Source organism: Lathyrus oleraceus, chromosome 1 (genome assembly GCF_024323335.1).
Source record: "Lathyrus oleraceus cultivar Zhongwan6 chromosome 1, CAAS_Psat_ZW6_1.0, whole genome shotgun sequence".
NCBI classification, from domain to species: Eukaryota; Viridiplantae; Streptophyta; class Magnoliopsida; order Fabales; family Fabaceae; genus Lathyrus; species Lathyrus oleraceus.
In genome coordinates, this window is record NC_066579.1 from 66,188,653 (window position 1) to 66,212,560 (window position 23,908).

At 33.2% G+C, this 23,908-nt stretch overlaps 2 protein-coding genes and 1 pseudogene across 2 annotated transcripts; 1 reads left to right on the plus strand and 2 right to left on the minus strand.

Annotated features, from left to right (window-relative positions):
* The first annotated feature begins 5,560 nt into the window (after nucleotides 1-5,560).
* Nucleotides 5,561-8,956, plus strand: LOC127115505 (cysteine-rich receptor-like protein kinase 10). The gene is made up of 5 exons (XM_051047038.1): nucleotides 5,561-5,981; nucleotides 7,198-7,408; nucleotides 7,517-7,748; nucleotides 7,833-7,983; nucleotides 8,448-8,956. Exons 1-5 carry the CDS (start codon nucleotides 5,769-5,771, stop codon nucleotides 8,805-8,807), a joined length of 1,167 nt encoding a protein of 388 aa, XP_050902995.1. The 5' UTR covers nucleotides 5,561-5,768; the 3' UTR covers nucleotides 8,808-8,956.
* A 573-nt stretch (nucleotides 8,957-9,529) lies between these two features.
* On the minus strand, nucleotides 9,530-11,761 carry LOC127115516 (40S ribosomal protein S7-1). The gene is made up of 6 exons (XM_051047046.1): nucleotides 11,566-11,761; nucleotides 10,947-11,029; nucleotides 10,762-10,835; nucleotides 10,556-10,679; nucleotides 10,001-10,183; nucleotides 9,530-9,847 (listed from the first exon to the last, which is right to left on the minus strand). The coding sequence occupies exons 2-6, from the start codon at nucleotides 11,019-11,021 to the stop codon at nucleotides 9,728-9,730; spliced, it is 576 nt and encodes a 191-aa protein (XP_050903003.1). The 5' UTR covers nucleotides 11,022-11,029; nucleotides 11,566-11,761; the 3' UTR covers nucleotides 9,530-9,727.
* Nucleotides 11,762-21,258: 9,497 nt separating this feature from the next.
* LOC127091655 (uncharacterized) lies at nucleotides 21,259-23,591 on the minus strand (annotated as a pseudogene).
* Nucleotides 23,592-23,908: the final 317 nt, after the last annotated feature.

Genomic DNA, 23,908 nt, shown 5'->3' on the forward strand with positions numbered 1-23,908 from the left:
TACCCAACATACGTCTTATTAACCTGTGGTGAAGCATTAATAGGCGAAGCAGAGTCTGCATGATGTTTGGAAATATCTTGCACATACCTAAAATGGCACAGTTCTCATTTTGATAGATACTAAAATATGCATAGTTTAATTAAATCCAACCAAAAATTAAGTAGGTGTCATCCAACAGATGTGTGACACGGTGAGGGCGTACTTCTCAAATGTAACATTCAACAATAGTAAGCAATCTAGTCATTTTCTATATGGCTCACTAAGGTGGAAGGTGATTGTATCCTCGTGTCACTTTTCTAATAAGGTTGCCAGCAAGCCATGGTTAATTATGTTGAACATGGTGGTGGGGAGGTCATCTAACCCACTACGCTTAGTGGAATTAGTAAACCATTCTTATTTTCGTCAAAGGATCTGTTAAATTTCCATCAATGTGTACATGATCCACTCTTATAGATCCTTTAGTGATATATCTCTAACAATGTTGTGCTTCTTTCTTATTTAATATCTCTTACCATTATAATTATGACTCTCAATTTTTTCAATAGTTGTGATACTATTATAGTGAATCAACATATTTGGTATAGGTTTTCCCATAAAGAGATCTCGACTGGAAAGCATCTTCACTAACTTACTTCTTCATTAGAAGTTTCTAATACTATCATTTCAAAATCGTGGATTGAGCTAAAAGAGTATGTTTCTTTGATTTCCAAGATATAACTCCTCCAGCTCTACTAATATATAGCCATTGGTGGCTTTGGAATCATCTGACAAGGTGTTTCAATCTTCATCACTGTATCCTTCAAGTATAATAGTAAATCTTTGGTAATGTAGACCAAGACTCATGGTTCTTTTAAGGCACCACATGACTCTCTCAATGGCTTTCAAATGCTCATTACGCACAAAAATCCTATGACATATATGCAACATTGGGTATACTACAATCACTGACATACCAATGACGATAAATGATGCCCTCATACTCAATTTTTCTAACATTATTCCTGAATAGTTTAACACTAGGATCGTATAGTGTGAAAACATGTTTAAAGTCTAAGTAGTTATATTTCTTTAATATCATTTCCTTGATATTAATCTAAAAAAATTCCTTGTTCGGATCTAGTGATATTGATACCAAGAATCACACTAGCTTCTTCGAGGTCTTTCATATCAAAGTTGTTGCATAACAATGATTTCATATTATTAATGACATGAATGTATGATTCAAATATGAGTAAGTCGACATCAAAGAGACATGTGATAATGAAAATTCCAATTTCAAAATTGTAATAAACACATTTGTCACTTTCATTCAGCTTGCACACATTCGATATCATTAAGTTATCAAATTTTCATGCCATTGCTTTGGAGCTTGTTTTAGACCATACAAAGACTTATCTAACTTACAGACCTTGTTTTCTTTCCCATGAATCACAAACCCTTCCAGTAGGCTCATATAGATTTCTTATTCTAAGTCATCATTATAAAAAATGTTTTAACATCCATTTGGTGGATCAGTGGAACAAATTAAGGTTCCAGATTATAAAAGTGTTGTTGCATATAACTCTGATATGCAGCAAATTATAACACATTTAGAATTTTACGGTATAGTTATAACCGAAGAACAAAAGTTGGAAAAAACATTTTCAATTTTTCATGCATACCAAGCATTGTTGAAACAATAATATAGAATGGGGAAATTTTATGAGTATTTTGATTTAGTAGTATAACAAAAGAATGAGCTCCTTATAAAAAAAACACAAGCACGTCCCATGGGAACACTAGCATATCTTGATATAAATGCCACAACATTTAATCAAGGGTGTGGTGACTATAATTGTATTAAAAATGGTGATTAGCTCTATTTGATGATCCTAGTAGAGGTGGATATCACGGTCGAAACCACTTTCGTGGTCAAGGTCGTGGACGAGGTTATGTGAATAATTATAGGTTTCTCAAATATGCCCAAACTAATATGAGTCATCAAGGTAGGTGTAATTATATCTAAAAGGGTCCCTCGAGGAATCGTGATGATTTGTGTTATAGATGTAGGAAGAAATGTCATTGGTCTAAGACGTGTAGAATGCCAAAACATTGTGTAAAAGAAACAAGGCATCTATAAAGGGAAAGGGAAATAAAGTAAATTTCAATGAAATTGAATCCGGAAATGATACTACCTATCTTAAGGTTGCTGATTTCATTGAAGGAGCAATGGATTAAGTAACTACTTAAAAATGTGTATTTAAATAATATGTGGTGTGCTTATATTACTTTTATATTTGCACTATGTATCAACTCAAGAATATGTGTGTAGCATGTGTGTAATGTTCAATGCTTGCATGAAATATTAATGTTAAATATGTTGTGATTTACTTTTTCTTTAATCTTATTTCTATTTTAAGGAGGTTAGACATGGAACATGTCAAATACATTTGCATTCCGGACAATGGAACTACCCACACAATTCTCAAAAGTAAAAAATATTTTACTTAAACAAATCCTACTAAAAGTGTAATAAATAAAATATTAGGATCAGCAGATTTAATTGAAGAAATAGGTAATGTTATGTTCATATTACCAAATGGGATAAAGTTTGTCATTAATAATGCTTTATACTTTCCAAAATCAAAGAGAAATTTGTTGAGTTTTATGACATATATCGTCAAGGATATGATATTGAATATGCAGCTGAAGGTAATACGAAATACATTAATATTAATGCTAATTTTTGGGAAAGAAGAAAACTTTAGAAAAATTACCAAAATTGCCGTGTGGATTACATTATACATATATACATGAAATTGGATGTAATTTAGTAGTAAAAGAAGACCCCAAAACTATGACTTTATGGCCTGACCGTTTAGGTCACCCTAGTTCAACAATGATGAGTAAAATAGTTGAAAATGCCCATGGTCATCCATTGAGAGGTTTAAGACTTATAAAAGAAAATAAACCATGTGAATCTTGCTCTCTTAGAAAACTAATAACAAAGCATTCGCCATGAAAGATTCATACATAATCGCCTACATTTCTTGAAAGAATTAAAGGCGGTTTCTGTGGACCTATCCATCCACCATAAGGACCATCCAGGTACTTTATGATATTAATTTATGCACTTAGTAGATGGTCATATGCATGCTTACTATCAAGTCGTGATATGGCATTTGCAAAATTTCTTGCACAAATAATTAAACTAAGGGCTCAATCCCTTGATTATACTATAAAGAAAATTAGAGTTGACAATGACAGTGGATTTATATCTGAACCATATAATAATTATTGCATATCAATTGGAATTGTTGTTGAACATCATGTTCCTCATGTACATGCACAAAAAGATTTAGCTAAGTCATTAATCAAACATCTTCAATATATTGCTAGACCATTAATAATGAGAACTAAACTACTAGTTACAATTTGAAGTCATGCAATTTTACATGTTGCACCACTCATCCGTCTAAGACCAAATGTTGATCATAAACATACCCCTTATCAACTTGCAATTGGTAAGTAACCAAATATTGATCATTTAAAGATATTTGGCTATGCAGTATATGTCCCATATCTCCACCATAAAGAACAAAGATGAGGCCTCAAAGGAGGTTAGGAATATATGTGCGGTATGAATCACCATCTATTATTAGATATCTTGGATGTTTAACATGTGATGTTTTTCATGCAAGATTTGTTGATTGTCATTTTGACAAAACAAAATTTCCAACACTAGAGGGAGAAAATAAACAATTTGAAAACGAGATAAGTGTGTATCCCACTTATTACATTTGGACCCATATAATAAATCATGGGAATAAAATGTAAGTCAAATAGTGCACTTATAATATTTTGCAAATCAACTGCCATATTCATTTAGGGATTCAAAAAGAGTAACAAAGTCGCATGTACCACCTGTAAATGTCCCAACTCAGATTGAGATTTCGAATCTAAATGATGTAGCCAAAATATCTAAGGCACACTTGAAACATGGTCGACTTATGGGATCTAAAGACAAAAATCGCCGAATAAGAAAAAGAATGGGAAAAAGTAAATATGATTGAAAGTGATCTTGAAAAGACAGTAGATAATAATAAATTAAATACTGGAAAACATACACTTGAAGAAGCACAAAATAATGATAATGAGATCATTAATAATGAAATTAAAAACAAGAATGATCTCGAGATTTCAATCAATTATGTTAATACGGAAACTTTATGGAATCAAAAAGGTATGAATATAGATGAAATATTTTCATTCTCCATTTTGCATATGAAATTATGAAGGAAAATGATGATCCCGAACTGGGAATTATGAAACAATGTCAACATGGACATGATTGGAAAAAATGCAATAGATACTGAGTTAAATTCTCTTAAAATCGAAAAAGTATTTGACTTTATTGTGGCTAGACTGAAAATGTGAAATCGGGTCGGATATAAGTGGATCTTTGTAAGTAAACAAAGTGAGAAAAATGAGATTATCAAATACAAAGTCCATCTTGTTGCACAAGGTTTTTACAAAAGACCAGGAACTGATTATGAGGTGACATATTCTCATATTATGGATGTCATTACTTTTCGTTATTTAGTTGGCTTATCAGTATTTAACAATCTTGATATGTATCTTATGGATGTTGTTATTGTTTATTTGTATGGATCACTTGATATTGATATATACATGAAAATTCCATAAGGATTTAAAATGCATGAGACATCAAAACCTAGATAAATGCGTGCAATTAAGTTGTAAAGATCATTGTATGGGTTAAAACAATTTGAGCGCATGTGGTATAATAGGCTAAGTGGATATTTTCTTAAAGAAGGCTATGAGAATAATCCTATTTGCCATTGTACTTTTATAAGAAAAATAATATCCGATTTTGTAATAAATGTTGTTTGTGTTGATGATTTAAATATAATTGAAACTAATAGACAAATTAAGGAAGAAATAAATTACTTAAAAAAAGAACTTGAAATGAAAGATTTGAAAAAAAATCAAGTTCTACCTTGATTTACAAATTGAGTATACTAAAAATGATATATTGGTACATCAATAATTATACATAAAGGGTATTGAAAAGGTTCAACATGGAGAAAACAAACTCTTTGAATACTCCAATGATGGGTAGAACACATAATGCTGAATATGATTTATTTAGACCTAAGGAAGATAACGAAGAAGATCATTTGGATACTCATGTACCTTGCTAGCTGTATAATACCTGATATAACTTTTGTAGTGAATTTATTAACAAGATTCAGTTCATGTCCTACAAAAAGACATTGGAAAGGAATAAAACATATATTTTGATATCTCCGAAATACATCGGTATATTTTCATATGATAACACTACAATATCATGGAAATCTCAAAAACAAACCCTTGTAGCAACTTTTTCAAATAATGCTGAAGTAATTTCCCTTCATGAAGCAAGCAAATGGTTTATCAATAATAATAATCTTACAATTTTATATGAAGACAATACTGGATATAATATTATATTTTAAAAATTAAGATAGGAGTACACATCAATTTTTAAATTGTCTTACATTTGATTCATAAAAATACACATCAGTTTTCAAAATTCGTTTTTTCTCGACAAAAATAGGACTGCAATTAAATTAAAATATGGTACATCTAATAGACCAAGAAGAACCTTGAGAGAGTAGTAGTTGAAGATTAAGAATGTATAACTTGAGTCATTATTCAATTCTACAGCGCGTGTTACTTTCTGTTTCCTTCTCCAAATTCGCGTTGACTTTTCCGTTGACTTTATGTCCTTCTTCTCCGGCCTCTGCGCCTGCATGCAGAGGCGCCTGAAGAAGGGCGGCACAGCCTCCGAACACGGAGGCGATGACGATAAAGATACTATCGACGCTGGCGATTCTTCCAACTTGTTATTCGATCTTCACACTCTTCAACTCGCCACCAATTTCTTCTCTGAGCTTAATCAACTTGGTCGTGGAGGCTTTGGTCCTGTTTTCAAGGTTACTTTTTTTTTCTTTCAATTTTTCTTTTTTTAGTATCAATCATAGGAGATATTTATTTGTTTTCTGCAATGAAAGATAGTTTAATTGTTAATGTCAATAGTAATTATGATTAGGAATAGTTTGATTGTGATTATGCATTAGAATTGAATTGAAGTTTCACATTACTTTTGGGATGAATGAGATATTAAGTGAAGGAAAAGTGTCAAATTTATCATTGTTTTTATGCATATGTAATCAATGGACCCAAATTGTAAATAAATAAAAAAATTGCTTGTAATTTGAGATCGGACAATTCAGATCAGGTTTGTAACTGCGTTCAACGAGGAGTTTGAAATCCGTAATCGATGTCTAAGAGTCGTGTAGTCAACATCGAGTGTTGGATTGTAAGATTGTAAGATTTTGCGTGTCAAGGATGATGTCTGAGAGTACTACTATAAGAGAGAGATTGTTTTCGTCGCCATGTTTGGTCAAGATCGAGCTTTTTGAAGCAAGATCGTAAAACCCTCTCCTACAAAACCCTCCAAAAACCAACTTGCTACCAGACCCTTTTAGAATGTTGTTTGTGGTAATTGAGGGATTTGAATTCCGAGCATTCCAGGCAGCACACATTCCCATTGTTTGTTGAGAGTTTCACAATAGGTGAGATATGATATAAAAATAATATTTACAAGTGGGAGGCCTATTATCTTAGAAGCCGGTTTTGTGATGTTGAGTTAGACAAAATTCAGAACTCTTAGGATGTTTAATAAATTTTATCTCTTGGATTCATCCGTTTGAGAACTCGGGAAGAGATGATGTGGGCTTTTGAATGAAACTGAGGGTCCAAGTTAGTTGATTGTGTGAATCCATTTTGACATGACTGCAGAAAATCCAAATTTGTAATTTAGGCTTTCGCTCCAATATTTTAGTTGCAGTCAAGGTTGCAATTCTTTATTTTACAGATAGTTCTGACAAATGCAACTGAGGTCATTGTAGAGACATCAAAAATATTTACTTGTCTCAGCCTGCAAATCTGCAATTGTGGTTGAAGATTGCAAGAAAATCATGTTATAGGTGGCTTGCTGCTATGCAGTTGATCTTCTTAAACTGTATAGCACATTTGAAAACAAAATAAAGGATAGGAGGAGAAAATTATGATATTTGGAGCTCATAAGTCACAAATTTCTATTCTTGAGGACACTGATTTCACTAAATTATGCATGTTTTTCTGCAGGGATTGATGCCAAATGGTGAAGAAGTGGCAATTAAAAAACTTTCATTGGAATCTAGACAAGGAATTAGAGAATTTACCAACGAAGTTCGGCTATTACTAAGAATTCAGCATAAGAATTTAGTCACTTTACTAGGTTGTTGCGCAGAAGGACCCGAAAAAATGCTTGTCTATGAATATCTACCAAACAAAAGCCTTGATCACTTTCTGTTTGGTATTGAAATTGTTTTAACTGAGGAACATGTCCACAATTCTTTTTTTCCTATGTTTTGTGATTGCTTCTGAATAATAATTGACCACAGTTATATATAATGATTTTTAGATAAAAAGAGGTCTTTGGATTGGACGACACGGTTTCGAATAGTTACCGGTATCACAAGAGGACTTCTCTATCTGCATGAAGAGGCCCCGGAAAGAATTATTCACAGAGACATTAAAGCTAGTAACATATTGCTGGACGAGAAATTAAATCCGAAAATCTCAGACTTCGGTTTGGCAAGGCTGTTTCCTGGAGAGGACACTCATGTGCAAACATTTAGGATTTCCGGTACACAGTGAGTAGTATTGTTTAGTCACTTGCTGTTTTTTGTTATTGTGATGTAGAAATCCTTAAGCTTTTTATGTTTGATGAATCTCAGCGGTTACATGGCTCCTGAATATGCAATGCGTGGCTATCTTTCTGTAAAGACTGATGTTTTTAGTTATGGAGTCTTGGTGTTGGAAATAGTTAGTGGGAGAAAAAACCATGATGTGAAGCTTGGTTCAGAAAAGGCAGATCTACTAAGCTATGTAAGTTGGTTCTTAGGCATTAGAGAAAATTTAGTATGCCATATTATTTTCATGAGCTGAGATTCATGAAATAAGTTAATGATCAGCTGCTGTAATATGTAGTAAATAGGTAAAGTCTACCGGTGGACCACCGCGGATCTATACTTGAAAATAATTTGAAAGTTTAACGACAACATGTCGCCTTATCGTTAGTAGAAGTTCTTGACCCTCCTTGTGCTCAAGGCTGAAAAACTGACTTGATGAAGAGACTACAATTTCCACATTGACGTCTGCTATCTATTTGGATTAACTCATCTTTGTAAGACGAGGGGTGTCATTAGTGCGTGGATAATTTGTGGGTGACGCGAATAGACGTAGGTTCTGCTAGACTGATAGTACCATCTTAGGTTACTTGAAACTTGTTACCAGTGTGACAATTTATTTCATAGCTTTACAATGTTGTTTATTTCTAAACTTATTTGTAGGCATGGAAGCTTTATCAAGGAGGGAAAACTATGGATTTAATAGACCAGAGCATTGGTAAATACAATGGCGACGAGGCTGCAATGTGCATTCAGCTAGGTTTATTGTGCTGTCAAGCAAGTGTAGTGGAGAGACCTGATATGAATTCAGTTCATCTAATGCTATCAAGTGATTCATTCACTTTGCCAAGACCAAGTAAACCAGGACTTCAGGGTCGTGTAGGAAAATGGAATACAACCACCACTTCTGCTTTGACCAACACTAATGCCAGTAGTGCAACAAGGGTCTCAGGTGGTAGTAGTTTTGTAGAGGATTATTCTAGAAATTCTATCTCTACTTCTTCTTTTGATGAAGGAAGATAGATAAACTACATTCATAAAGTTTAATCAAGTTTATATCTTTATTTAAGGCAATTCTTTATAAATATATTATATTTCTCCTAGTACATATATACTAGTTTGTGGATAGACAATTCTTTTCTTTTAATATCAACATTCATGTCAAGTTGAAATATCTTCATGGAAGGTTAGTAGAAGTATTTTCAGATTTTTCAATACCGAAATTCTAACATTAGAAATGAGTTTTTTTTAGGCAATCACCTAGGTCTTTGGTATCTTGGTGGCTACTAAGTATTTTCATAAATTATGGTTTGTTTGAGCAATTCATGAAACAAATTGGTTAACTTGCAGCTTAAAGCTCTACGACTCATTCAAGAAAGACCGGCTCTGCAAAGACCAAATCACTATTCTTTACATTATTGTGTGATGTTAAGAGGTACAATATTTTGATGTAGTGAAAAGACATCATAATTTTTACTAAAATTAAACATGAGATAATTAAACATGAAACTAAATACATCTGCGGTAGGTACAATTGCAAGGGTCTTCTGTTGAATCTGATCAGATCAAACCAAATAACATGTGGTAGGTAAAATTCCAAGAAACTTAAATTGCTTATAGTATATTTGAATTAACTTCAAGCTCATTGTTAGTTCAAATATATATCTATAGTCACATAAAAATTTGTCATAACAACTTATTTTTATTGGCTTCCAATTAGAGATCAAGACAGTCACTAAATAAAATTTAGAAAAAAAGCAAGTAATTTTAATCAGATAAATATATCAAAAGCTACATTGCTTAACTAGGCCACAAAGTACTTTTTTTGAAAGTCACCAAACAAAATCCAGAAATTAAGGCAACTTGAACAAAATTTAACTGGCAGCATTCATCATATGCATTTCATGAAACAAATTCAAAACTGGGAAACAGAACCTAAGAACCTAAGCCTCAGTAATGGGATACTCAAACACAACATCTTTGCCAGACAGTTTCCTATAAACTGCAGAAAATGTCTCCAGCTTGTACTCAGTGTTGTTTCTTTCCTTTGGGTCCAAAAACACCTGCATAAGAGGAGCACAAAAATTCCGTCAACACAAACTCAACATCATGTCTCTCTTTAGCATGCTAAATCACATGTTAGCTTAATTAATAGCTTTGTTGATTGAACATATAAATTTTTGGAAGTTGTTATTTGCCTGTTACTATAGTTTTACCTTCATGATCTTGGATCCATCAACTCGGTACCTAGTGCGTTTCCCAACAATCTCAGCAGGCAATACAACATCCTCCAGCATTGCCTCATGCACAGCAGTGAGTGTTCGGCTGCGGGGGCGCTGAGCAGCTGAACCCTTCTTTGGGGGTCTTACAATTCTCCTGGTGGCAATCAGGATTACATCCTACAAGTCATAAGTTTAATCAGTATACAATAGAATGAAGCATCACACAAATAATCGTGAACACACAAGATTCAAGGCTAAAGTTTTGGTATCATCACATTAAAAACATTGCAACTTAGTTAATTTCAGCTTTATAGATGACTATAACTACTCCATGTAAAGATCAATGCAACATAAATACCAAGGAGAATAGAAAAGATGAAAAACAAATAGAAATTTAACCAAATAAGGATCAAAATACAGTGGAGTGGTTGACAAAGATATTGAAACAATAAATAAATCAGCAGAGTGAATAGCAATAACATACTTTAAAGAATGAAGGGCAATCTAATATATCCATAAAAATCAAAGGTATACAAAACTTTAACATACCTTGCCGCTAAATTTCTTCTCAAGCTCCCTAACAAGCCTGACATGAATTTTGCGGAAACCCTTCCTCAATCTGTATGGGACATGGATAACAACAGCCTTGCGGTTGCCAGAAACATCAACTTGGCTGTAGATTATGGAAAATGGTATCCATGAGACAGTGAAAGCACATGGATATTCAAACAGACACAAAAAAAAATCATACTTACACTGCAGAGTTTATGTATAAATCTTTCAACTCGCTCTTCAACTCATGGTTGGTGTTTTCAAGATCAAACAATGCCTACATCAACATAGTTCAAACAATAAATACTTTATATTCATATTCAGTAATTGAAACTAATAAACAACTACAGAAACAGCAATAGTTATAGTTCGGAATATAACATATAACCTGTCCAACTGATTCCTCAAATTCAGTAGGTTCAGCACCCTTGTCCTTGCTGATTTTCTTCCTTGATGTAAACATCTTCACAACTATGGACACAGAAGAAAAATCAGAAAACTATAGTATATGCCTAATAAACTTTCAATTAATAAAGTTTCAACTTTCAATATGCAAATATCAATAACAAGAATCCAATTTTAATCAGCAAGATCACAAATACCACATTGATATTCAAACAGCAAAGTAACAATTTCATCACATAGCATCTCCCAGCATACTCACCAACAATAACAACAGACATCACAAACCTAATGTTACAATAACATACAAATTCCAAGATCCGTTTGAAAACAGAATAACAATTAACTCGTGATGTTATATATCAACAACACCAAATAATTAAGCATAATCTTCACTGCAAAAAGTGATAAAATGCAAAAACAAAAAAGAACATTTTTTCATTCAAAAGCGAGATCCCTAAAACCTAAACAAAATAATCGATCGAACTATAATCAAATCATTTGCAAAAAAATCAAAGTTATAGAGAGAAACTAAAAAATGGAACTTTGATTCCAATGAACATTGATTTGGGATGAGAAATCGAAAAGGGATGTGAAAATCGCACCTCAACAGAAGAAGGTTGAAGCTCCGCAGCGAATACAAAGTCCTCTGTCACTGAGTGTAACGAAGCAGAAACCCTAGAGGCGGAGTGAGTTCAATTGTTTGGTTTATAAAGATCGGTTGTTAAGTATCCATCTATCCTGACCGTCCGATTTGTTTACCTTTGATTATTTTTTTGACAAAACTACCCTCGACGAAGAGAAGTATAGTATATTGGACCAAGAGTAACTAATATATATCCGTGATTTAAAACCGGTTCGGATCAGTGATTGAACGGGAGAACCGGATTTGGAGGGATAATTGGTTCGAACCGGTTATTGGATTAGTCATTTAACTAAAACCAATTAAAATTGGCCACATAGCATCTCACACCAGATGTTTATTTAAATAGAAAAAATATAGGTCTTTTATAGATTTATTTAGTTAAAAAAAAAAAAAGTTAAGTCTCAGTTTTTTTAAAAAATCTTTTAAGCCAAACAAATTGATTTATTTAATTAAATATGAATTTTATTATTATTATATTATATTATACTTTGATTTAAAATATAAAAATAAAACTTAGTTAACTTAAGAAAATTTTAAAAATATGCTGAAAACATTTTATAAACAATGTCATAAGTTATTTTCAAAAAAAATTATAAACAAATAGTCTCACAAAATTGATACTATTAGAAAAGTGTTGATAGTCGATGTAAACAAATTTTTAGTATCATTGATCTTTTAGTTTTTTAGTCTACATAAATATTAATTGAATTATTATTTAGATATGTTCAAATTAAATAGACATTTTAAGTAGGCTAACAGACCAATCAGATATTCGAAAAGGTGAAACTTAAACCTAAAAATAAATATATGAGAGACTACAAATTAGATTTAAACTTTGATATTTTTAGCAGACCTGACTCGGCCCGGCCTATTCTTACTCCTAGCCATAATTAAGACGTTTTTGCAAATCAAATGAGTTAATATTTGGTCTTTTTTTCTTTTTAAAGTGTCAAAATAATATTGTTTTAGAAAATAATTTTTAGAAATTAAAATTAGATAAAAATGTGTTCATGCCACGTATAAATAAAATAAAATAACATAGACTCTAATATTAATTCAAAAAACAAGAACAATAAATTTGTTAATAAGTCGAGGAGTGAATAATATTTTAACCCTTAAATTTATTGGTTATTTAATTACTTTTTCATTTGTCCGTTGAAATATAATATGATATATTTTTTAACTGGGATGTAATGTACATAACTCAACAAATATTTTTACGATACTCAAGTATAATTTCCACTGTTGATCTAAATTGAGTATAGGATGATTAGTTAACTGAAGGAGACTGCCATATAAGATTTTTTATGCGGTTGAGATGGTTTTCCAATGGACAGTGTGAGTGTCTGCTAAAAAAGGTCAGCACTCTAACACTCTAATCAATATAAAATTAAGGTGGAACTTTGCAAGTGTGAGTTGAATTGTACATGGGTGTGACTCGATATCATGCATATATATGGAGATTATTGTAATTGTCTTCAGGTTGTTCTACATGGTGCCTCGGTGATTGTTAGATGATGATTAAATGGCTCAAAGTTAAGGGAATGAGTGTTATTTTGTGGTGACAACTGAGGGAGGTCCATATGTACGTCAACGACCTAGAATCCTTGAAGGAGTTGAATGTATATGAATTGGACAGGTTTTGTGTGCCACTAACCAGCCTAGAATAGTTTTCTGTCAAACCTTTGATGTTAGTCGGAAAAATGAGGATTATTCTCATAAAAATATTTGAGGTTGTCCCAAAAGTCTTGTATTTGCTAAAAGTATAACTTATGGCAATTCTTTGTTATGTAAGGTTGTCTGATATGTTCATAATTTTTGGACTGCATGTAGGGCTGGCTCAGACAATATAGGAAGGAGCTTTGTGTGCTCTTTTTGGATAAAAATAGATCCCCCTCCTTAGTTTTAATATTGTGGTATTTATATAGGTATATCTAGGTATGGGTCAAAGAATGGTGACATGTTCCCTTGTTAGATACATGGGGAGGAAGAAGTTTATTCTTCCTTAAATCGTATAAGAGACATTTAGTTCTTTGACCTTTCTCTCTGATCTTGTTATAGTGGGACACGTCACCTCTCATGTTTATTGAGATGTGGGTAATAAATATACTTTCAATTGCACAAAGCCCAATAGGCCGACCCATTTCATATATCCTAGCGACTCTAAGGCCTATATCGGGCGACCTCCGGTCGCATGAGGTAGCTCACCTTGCCTGTTTGTTTGTCCTCTGAACTCTTTTATGGACTACTGTTAGCTGGGATTTTCGACAAGGGAAAATACCTCAGCAAATAGATCAAAGTTAGGGACATGTTGACTTTTGATGACGTGTGAGCAGTTGTGAGTCCCAAGCGAAGAGAATATGGGACTTAGTAATTTTGGGGAATATTGTGGAAGCATTTCAACAGAAAAGTTCTCGACAGCATCAAGTGTGTCGAAGAAGCGATTATTTGGGCGCGCAGATATCACGTTCAAATATAGATAACTACTTTGAAGTTACATCCTGAAGGACACGTGGAGGAAATGCAAGGCGAAAGGCATGCATGTTTCTCCATGGATATTTGTATGAGGATGTTTACATGGTGGTACCTCAAGGTGTCTCTAGTCCCAAACCTAATCAAGTGTGCAAGTCGATGAAGTCATTATATGGTTTAAGGTAAGCTAGTCGTAAATGGTATGAGAAATTGACATGTTTTATCATTGATCAAGACTATAAACAATCCAACTTTGATAACTATATATTCACACTTCACACTGATTAATATTTCAATGCATTGTTAGTCTATATGGATGATATCATCTAGGCAGACACTTCCATGGATGGAATTAACATGGTGAAGACCACACTAGACACTGAATTTAAAATCAAAGATCTTGGGAGGGTGGAATATTTTTTAGGCATCGAGGTAGCACATTACAAATTTGGCATCAATATTTGTCAAAGGAAATACTGCTTAGACTTGTTGAAAGATACACGTTTTCTTTCTCTAAAGCCAGCCAACACTCCACTTGATCCATCTGTCAAGTTACATTAAGATGCAGGTGCGTCATTCATAGGCATACTCAGTTATAGAATATTGGTCGATAAATTACTTTATTTCACAACTACTCGGCCTAACATTGCTTTTATGACACAACAACTGAGTCAAATTCTAGCATCACAAACTATTACACACTATGACACAACCTGCAAAGTTATAAAATACTTAAATGACACACTTGGAGAAGGTTATTATTCAGAAGAGATTCTAACATCCAACTCCTTGGATTCATAGATGCCGATTAGGCTGGATGCTTAGACACAAATAGATCCACTTAAGGATATTTCTTCTTCATTAATTCCTCCTTGATCTCTTGGAGAGCAACGAAACAAGAAATTGTATCCTGAAGTTCTTCTAAAGTTGAATATCATGCATTATCACTCGCTAGTTGTGAAACTGAATGGATGCTCTATTTGTTACAGGAATTAGGAGTTCATTGCAGCAAACCATTTGTGTTATATTGTGACAACCAAAGTGTCATCCACATTTAGGAGTTCATTGCACAAAACAACCAAAGTGTCATCCACATTTAGGAGTTCATTGCACAAAACACTTGGAGATTGACTTCCATTTCGTGCGTGACAAACTATTACAAGGGATTTTCAAGTTGCTACTTGTAAAATCTCAAGCACAACTTATTGATTTTTTTACCAAGCCCTTGTCACCCAAGAACTTTAATTCCTTTATTTTCAAGCTTAACATGTTCGACTTGTCCCAGGTGTTGAAGCATAAGCAGTTGTGAGAAGCATAACAACTGTAATAACTTGCTTAGGAAAGTTACCACTATCCCTTTGCATTGCTTTTGGTCAATTTGCATTATATAGTTAGTTATGATTCTATGGTAACTTAGAAATTGTTAGAAGTTGTTGAACTCTCACACTTTAACTATTCTCAAATAATAAATGCAATTGCTTCCGATCTCCATTTTCTATATGATTTTTATCCTTTCTCATTATATTCGTTGAGAACTTAATAAATTATATTTTTACAGTTTAATAGAAGTATGTTTCTCTCTTTTATCTATATAATTTTTGTAAGAGGATTGCTATTTGAACATTCATAAAATAGACACTATATACACCTTATTAATATTACAATGAACTAATGAATGATTTGTATTAAAGAAAATGAAAAGTAATGTTTTTTTAAACATAATAAAACCAAACCGTATTGTAATCCTAACAATTCTCTTTTTTTCTTTTTAAGACATGTGAAATTATCAACTAGATGAACCATATTGAAACAAATAAAGTATTTTAAAAAGTTACCTATTTGTAGAAATTACTTTAAATATTTTGGTTTCAAAGAAATGGAATAAGTTCCGTTATTGTTCGCAAACAAAATGTATTTATATTAGTTATCAAAATTATGATTTTAAAAATAAATATTTTAAAGAATAATTATAAATCAAATCCTTAAAGCACCTATCTCTCTTTAATTTAATAGTTAAAAGTATAAAGATATCATAAATTAAATTCTTAAAGTACTACTCTCTTTTTAAAGAATAATCATAAATCAAATCCTTAAAGTACTATTTTCTCTTTAATTTAGTAGGTATTTTTGCTCCCTATATAATATATAGGAATTGAATCTTTAACATGACAATTTTTAAAATTTTGTTTTTTAGCATCAAACACATAATTTAGCATCAAGTAGATTTACAAATCCTTAGTAACAAGAACACCAAATCTAAAACATCAAATTTCTTTAAAATATACTAAAACCTTAAAAATGGTGGGGTTTTTAGTTAGAATGGGAGAAGGGAATGAGAAGAGGGAGTTCTAAGGATGTTAGCCTATTGAGATTCGAATTCACAGTCCATGACAACAATGAAAGGGACAACGAGGATGAGAAAATTGGTTCCAACGATCCATGTTGCCTTGCCGGTGTTGCTAACCGTTTCACCATTTTAGAAAGGGATGTCGATTTGATAGTACAACGAGGCAAATTGTGAGGAAGAGTGTAAGCGGCAAAGAAATTAGTTGTTGGGTTTGATGAAGATGATGAAGTGTGAAGTTGAAGATGATGTAAGTATGTTATAAATACATTTCAAGGGGTCTACTTAACAAACAGAAATAGGTAGCCCAATGGTCAGGCACAACAAGGAGTAGGGAAAAGTCTTGTGTTTAACTCTCATTGAGATCAAGATTTTGTATTTTTGCATGTTTTAATATCCTAAAGCCAAAATAAAAGATAAAATAAATAAAAAGACAACATGGAATTAAAAATAATGTAAAATAAAAATAAAAATTCAACTTGGCTTTCCACATCATTAAAAAAAATTACGTCAAAGATTCTGGTGATTGGGTTTCAAGAGACTAAAATAAGGGAATCTTGAAATGTTAAGGATGAAATATGTTCCGTTGTAGAACCAGAAATGAATGAGATTGTGGAAACTACGAAAGAACGAAGCTTTCTAAGCAATTTGGTGATGCATCACCTTGGAACAAGTAATTAGAGCTCAAGATAACTATAGTGAAAGTGAATATTATAGATTGTGTATCTGAAAAATCGTTTGTTAAGGCATTTATACCTTGCGCTTAATGGAATAGACAAAGTAAGTGGGCCTTATCTTATTGGGTCTTTGGGCGACCCAGAATAGTTGCCTCCAAGACTCGACGAACACTCTGGGTATCGGGGGAGTCTTTAGTAGTCTTGGTATGCCCTTAGGACTAATTGTCCGTGGGTTAGTGGGTATGCATCACTTTGTTTTTGCCAAAGAGTTATGGGGAACTTAAGCATTAAATGCAGTCCCATCATTGAACCATTTTTGCCATTTTTTTCTTGACGTGTGACCTGAAAAGGTAGAGAGTAGCGTGACAATGCTTAATGTGCACTCAAGTGCGCTTAAATCTGGTTATATTCCCAAGATGAAATCTGATAATTGATTCATAGTCGTTTCTTACTTTCAATCTGATCTTCTCGAGTGTCTTCACCTATATAAGGATAGAGGAAATTTGGGGAAATATTTGCAACCTATTAGATTGAATATCCCTTATTTCCTTTGAGTATTTCCCCTATTCTCTAAGAGCATTTTTCCAGGAGTAACCGTCATCACACATTTAAAGCTTTCAAGCTCCAACTTAAGTCTTCGCATCTTTATATTTGACCTCCCACTTTTAAGTTACACTCCTCCAACTCAAGCTTTTTACCTTAAGCATTTTTCTATTTCTTTATTAAGATGAGCAATAACCCTATTATCATAGAGAATGATTAGGAAAGTAGTACTCATTCTTCTTCGAAAATGAGAATGGAGTTTGAATCGCATTCCCTTTCTTCTGCTAGTGGGGATTTCAAATCAGAGATTGTCTCTCTAGTTGGAGATTCGGAAATGGAGGGAGTGTCTGGAGATTCCCTTTTAAACGAAGCTCCTTCCAGGGATCCTTCAGAGGCTTTATTTTCAAAGAAAATTGATGGGGATGAGAGTTTTATTGATAAGTTGTTGCCTCCTTCTATCTTGACCAAGGATGAAATAAATGTTGTCTGTCAAAGGAAGGAACATACTGGTAACTTAGTTCGGTTATATATGTAAATGAATGGTCATGATCCCAACGATGTTGAAATTTCACCCCATTTAGAGTACTGGGGAAATCTAACATTGTGTCATACATTGGTCCCAATGATCATTTTAAAGCCGATGAACTGGCCCAAAAGGCACCTTAGTTAAATAAGTTAAATAATGACAATAGGTACCACTAAGTGGCCGCCGAAGTGGTATGGACTCCTTCAGCTCTGAACATTATTGAGGATATAACAAATGTTGCCATTATGGTTGGCAGCCCCTCAACTTGGTCATTTCTCCTAGTAGGACTAGCGAAGAGGATACATAACTCTTTTGAAGGTTACTTGGTTCCTCTATATAAATCCCTTTTCACCAGGTTGGGTATACGTTACCCTTTTATGATTTCAAGGTAGTCGTGATGAACCGTCTGAAGGTTGCCCCCTCGTAACTTCATTTAAGAGCTTGGGATTATATGAAGGTGTTCCAACTCTATGTCGAGCGTAAATCATGGAAAACTTCTTTGGAGATCATTTTTGATCTTTTTTATGCGCCTCACATTTCTCAAGATGTTGTTTGGGATCAAGGATTGATCTTTCTATGCCCTCAAGTCCATTGGTTCAATTTTTCCATTATTGACTGGGGTAACTTTCTTGAACGTTTCATGTTAGTGAAACCCGTTACATCTGAGGCTCATTCCACCTTATGTTTGTCTTTGGACACGGTTGGATGCGCTCATTCTTGTAAGAGCGTTTTTTGAAGTATTGGACTAGAGCTTATTTTCACTGTCCTCTTTTCTTTTTACCACACCAGGATACATCCTTTATCCTTCGAGGAGGCTAAAATGAAAGAGGATTTGTGCGCTTGGTATCAAGGGCTCAACTATGAAGATGGGTTTGGTCTTGATGAAGTATTCTCTTCTTAGCAAAAGAAGAAACAAATTGATACCCATGCAATAATAAGTGCCCTCGGTCATGCCGAGCAACATAAAATATTTGGTGAGGATGGGGGCCCGGTGCGCCCTTTTGTTTACAAGTGTAACTTGTGCCTTAGAGATAACATGGATAAGTTGTATAAGGTTATCGCCCTACCCAAAGATCAGGGTATAATGGTCATCTTATTTGCCCAAGTTACGAAGACTCATATTATGGTTGTTCTTGATTCGATTGTTTGAGCACCAGGTATAGTTGCTTCCCTACTGGCTACTATTCAATGTACAAGTTCTGATGTGGAATAACTGACTACTACAGTGGTTTACTTTTATGTCACCATCTTCTTATCCTATCAAGAGGATTTGGGGGTAATAGCATGTCCACTCATGCTGAAAGAGGTTCTTCCAAGCGGGCTCGTTTGACGGAAGGTGCTGAATTGGAGTTTCTAACCCCTTTCTTTCAACTTCTTGCTATTCTTCCATCTCAGGTACTCAATAACATATAGTAAATTATTATTGTTGTAGCCACTAAGTACTTGGCTTTGTTTCAAAGTCTATCTGTAGCTGACAATAGGGTCTTTTTGCAGATGCGTCCCACACCTTGTTTATGGTTGAATCCCTGGTTTTAATGGTAGTTGTTGGCTAGGACGACATGATAGGCTCTGGCAACCTTTCTAAGGAGTGGGATGAGGTGAAAGAGAAATGAAATACTTTTGAGTGAGAGAATTTTGTGGCTGAGAAGTAGTTACCTAAGTTGCGAGGAATGGCCTATCTTGTTGACTCTTTGCAGGAATAGGTAGATATGTACGATTCTCGGTCGAATTTGACTACTCATATAAGGAGGATGAAGGATTCTCTTGCTTAGGGAGAGAAACATTGGAAAAAGGCTTCTAAATATGTGGTGGAAGTGTGTAGTGAGTTCGAAGCGGATGAAAAAGTTTTTCAACAGAAGAAGGATGACCAAATCAACACTTTGAAAGGCCTAAAGTAAAAAGGTGGCTGCTTCATGGCAGAAATCTCAGGAGTCTCTTTAAAGGGACGTGTAGTATGTGTATTGAGTCCTAGATCAAACGTTAGAGCAGGCTCATGGATTTTTTCTCGGCCTTTCTATCGCTGCAGACCAGTTGGATCCTTTTCAAACTTTTCCTGGAGAGGAAGCCGAAGGTGATCCATATGCTTTGGATTTGGGCGTTGACGTTTGAGGGTTTTTTATTTCTTTTTTTATTATTACTTTGTACCTGCAATATTTTTTTGGGATTTATGTCTCGATTTGTATACAATACTTATATGTATTTGTATCATTATCCTTTTCATGTTTGTGCTTTTTCAATTTAGCATTGTGCTCTTTTTAATTGTGGTTTCCAGTTGGCTGAGAGCTGAAGAGAGTCAGGGTTTTCTTTCGAGCCATGCAATTTGCATAGTTTGTCTGCTAGAAAGAGAAGTAAATAATATTTTATTAAAGTGTAAATGCCCTTAAGTCTTTTGCGAAGCCATGTATGACTGCTTTATTCGGGAGCATGTCACGTTTAGATGTATGCATTCTCTTGACGGAATGTTAGGCCACCCGAATGTGGCTTTACTTGGAACATGCTTGGGAAAGTGAGACATTATTTCCGTTTAATGTGTCCATACATTGGATTCGTAATGGTGAAACATGGGCTAAGCTCTGGGTATTTATGCTTTGAATTACAAAGATGATGGACATGAAATCCACTACTACAAAATATACCTTTGGTAACACTAAATTACAATGGTCTGACATTTAATCATGATAATACCTAATTTTTAGACGCATTTTATTTGTTTTTATATTTACGAAAATATATTGCATTATGGTTAAAATAATTAACCATGATTATACATTCATGGAGTGATGGGGTTCGAATCCCAGGTCCAACAATTTTATACTTTTTTGTTACAATGTGTGTGTTCTTATATATATATATATATATATATATATATATATATATATATATATATATATATATATATATATATATATATATATATATATATATATATATATATATATATATATATATATATATATATGGACGGAGCCAGAGATTTTGAGTAGTGGGGTCAATATAAATATAACATTTCATTTTCAAAAATATAAATATAAATTATAATTGTTCTTTACGATTTTTCATGTTCTGAAAATGTTGAATGATTTTCTCATTTTAAACATCAATACAAATATCTCTCTCAATGTAAGTAACTAAACAATCATTTAACCAATCATCACCCATGTGATTTCGCATTCGATTCTTGATAATATTCATAACAGAGAAAACTCTTTCAACTGTTGCAGTTGCCACCGATAATATCAGAGATAACTTTAAAAGCAAATATACCAACGGGTACACAACATGTTTTTTGGTCTCTACGAGCTTGATAGAAAGATCACCAATCCCCTCTAATTCTGAAAATTCATTGTCAGAGCATACATCTAAGAAATAGTTTTCAAGCTGACAATCTAGTGTCAATAATTCAACTTGAGAAAACTCTGAAGGATAAAATTGAGCTAAACGAATCAACCTCTCCTTATCAAATGCAGAAAATGAATCTCTTGGACTTAAACAAGCTACACAAAGGAGCAACTCAATATTCACTTCTGTAAAACGATTGTTCAACTCTTGAAGTCGTCGATCAATAACTTCATAAAACAATCCAACTTGAAAATGGTGTAAATTAGATAGTTTCTCCATTTTTCTCTTTGACTTTTTTGTGTTGGTTGAAAAGTGTCATCCATGTCTGGAATGTCAATATCATTATGCTCACAAAATAATGAAACATCATTCAACAAAGAATCCCAACCATTATCTCTTATAGCTTGTACCCTTATTTTGGACACTTTTACTAACTTCATAGCATTTACAATATCTTGATCACTTCTTTGTAATGCTTGATATAAATGATGTGTAATTCCTAAAACTATTTTCATCAAGTGCAAGATGAAAATAAATTCAAAAGATTGCATATAATTCACCAACATTAGTGCTTCACCTTTTTTTTTTATCTAAATCTGTTTCATCTTCCTCAACCATTTTTAGCACATCAATCATAGAAGAGAATAGAGAAACTATACTAAGTAATGTACCATAATGTAAGCTCCATCTTATTTTCCCGCCTTCTTATTTGTCATTTCTTGATTCAAGCCACGCCCACTAGAGATTTCTCCATGTTCCAACGCTTGTTTCACCTTTGTAGCTTGACTTTACGAAGAATATCTCGGGGCTTACATGATGCTCCAACAACATTATACAAATTAGCAACCAAATTAAAAAATAAAGCAATTTTAGAATGCTTTTTTGCTAATGTCACAAGAGCTAATTGGAGTTGATGGGCAAAATAATGAATACAAAATGTAGAATAATTCTCTTTAAAAATCAAGCTTTTTAGACCATTGTATTCACCCTGCATATTACTTGCTCCGTCATAGCCTTGTCCATGTATCCTTGACAAACTTAATCATATTTTGCAAATAATGTCTCCAAATCTGATTTAAATGTTAGAGCACTAGTATTTGAAACATGAATAACACCAAGAAAACGCTGAATAACTTTTCCTTCATTATTTACATAACATATAACCACAACCATTTGCTCCTTCACTGAGATATCACGAGATTCATCAATTAAAATAGCAAATAAATCATCTCCAAGATCATCAAGCATAACTTGAGTAGTGACCGTTGCAACAGCTTTAACAATATCCTTTTGAATATCAGGAGATGTTAACTTAAGATTTCCACGACAATTTTTCCAAACTTTATAAATATCTTGATTGTGGTTAACAAGAAAATTCATAAGTTCAAGAAAATTCCCCTTATTTATGGATGAAATTGACTCATCATTATTTTCACGAAAAGCTAAACGTTGTGCTAATAAATATCCAATGCAATCAATTATACCTGTCAAATGAATTCGATAGTCCTCTTTAACTTGATTGAATTGTTTACACAAGACACCTTCAATGTGTTGCTTTTGTTTCATTAGAGCTTGACAATTTCTACATGCTTTATTATGAAAGTTATTTACATCTCCAAGATGAACTCGAAACCTTTCACTTTTTTTCCAATTTGTAAAGCCTTATGTTATAAAGGCATCACCGCAACCTTTATGTTCTTCAAGATGTGACCTCATAAGATAACAACATAAATAATATGCAGCATCCTCACTTTGACTATATTCCAACCAACTACCATATTTTAAATACTAATCCGAATTAAACTTACGAAAGGTATCTCCAAATTTTCTTTGTGGAAAAATTATTTCTTTTGGTTGACAAGGACCCTTTTGCAAATAATATCTTCTAATTTCATCTCTATCAATTGGATGATAATCTGACATTTTTTGCCTTAAATCGGGATCGTTAGGAAGTTTTTCCAATTCAAACTGCAAAAACCCTTTTTCATGGGAGGATCCAGTTTGGGGATTTGACGTTCATTAGGTGTTTGAGGATTAGGAGTTGATGATTGCTCTGTTGCTTTTTTTTTGAAATATTTTTCCATTGCTTATTACTAAAAACAAAACAAAAGATCACAATTAAAATCATATTCAGAAAATTCATAATAATACTATAAAATTGATACAAACACAACAATTTCAAACAAACACTACAAAACTCTAAAAATAAATTTTTTGCCATTAACACAATCTCAAACTCAATAAAGTAATAATATATTTTTTACTCTTATTACAATAATAAAAATAAATTATAAATTCATAAAGATTAACATTAAAAAATTTACCTTTTAAAAGATCAACAATGAAGAAGAAGCTAGAAACAGAAAGACACTTTGTAGTCAGAGAATAAGGAGTGGGAGAA

What these genes read in the sequence shown, in the direction of transcription:
- LOC127115516 (XM_051047046.1), bottom strand. Translation starts at nt 11,021, where the DNA reads ATGTTTACATCAAGGAAGAAAATCAGCAAGGACAAGGGTGCTGAACCT. An exon ending in AGAAGAAATTTAGCGGCAAG is followed by an intron (nt 10,184 to 10,555) that starts GTATGTTAAAGT and finishes TATGACTTGTAG; the next exon opens with GATGTAATCCTGATTGCCAC. An exon ending in ATGGATCCAAGATCATGAAG is followed by an intron (nt 9,848 to 10,000) that starts GTAAAACTATAG and finishes CCTCTTATGCAG; the next exon opens with GTGTTTTTGGACCCAAAGGA.
- LOC127115505 (XM_051047038.1), top strand. Translation starts at nt 5,769, where the DNA reads ATGTCCTTCTTCTCCGGCCTCTGCGCCTGCATGCAGAGGCGCCTGAAG. An exon ending in GCTTTGGTCCTGTTTTCAAG is followed by an intron (nt 5,982 to 7,197) that starts GTTACTTTTTTT and finishes GTTTTTCTGCAG; the next exon opens with GGATTGATGCCAAATGGTGA. An exon ending in CCTTGATCACTTTCTGTTTG is followed by an intron (nt 7,409 to 7,516) that starts GTATTGAAATTG and finishes AATGATTTTTAG; the next exon opens with ATAAAAAGAGGTCTTTGGAT.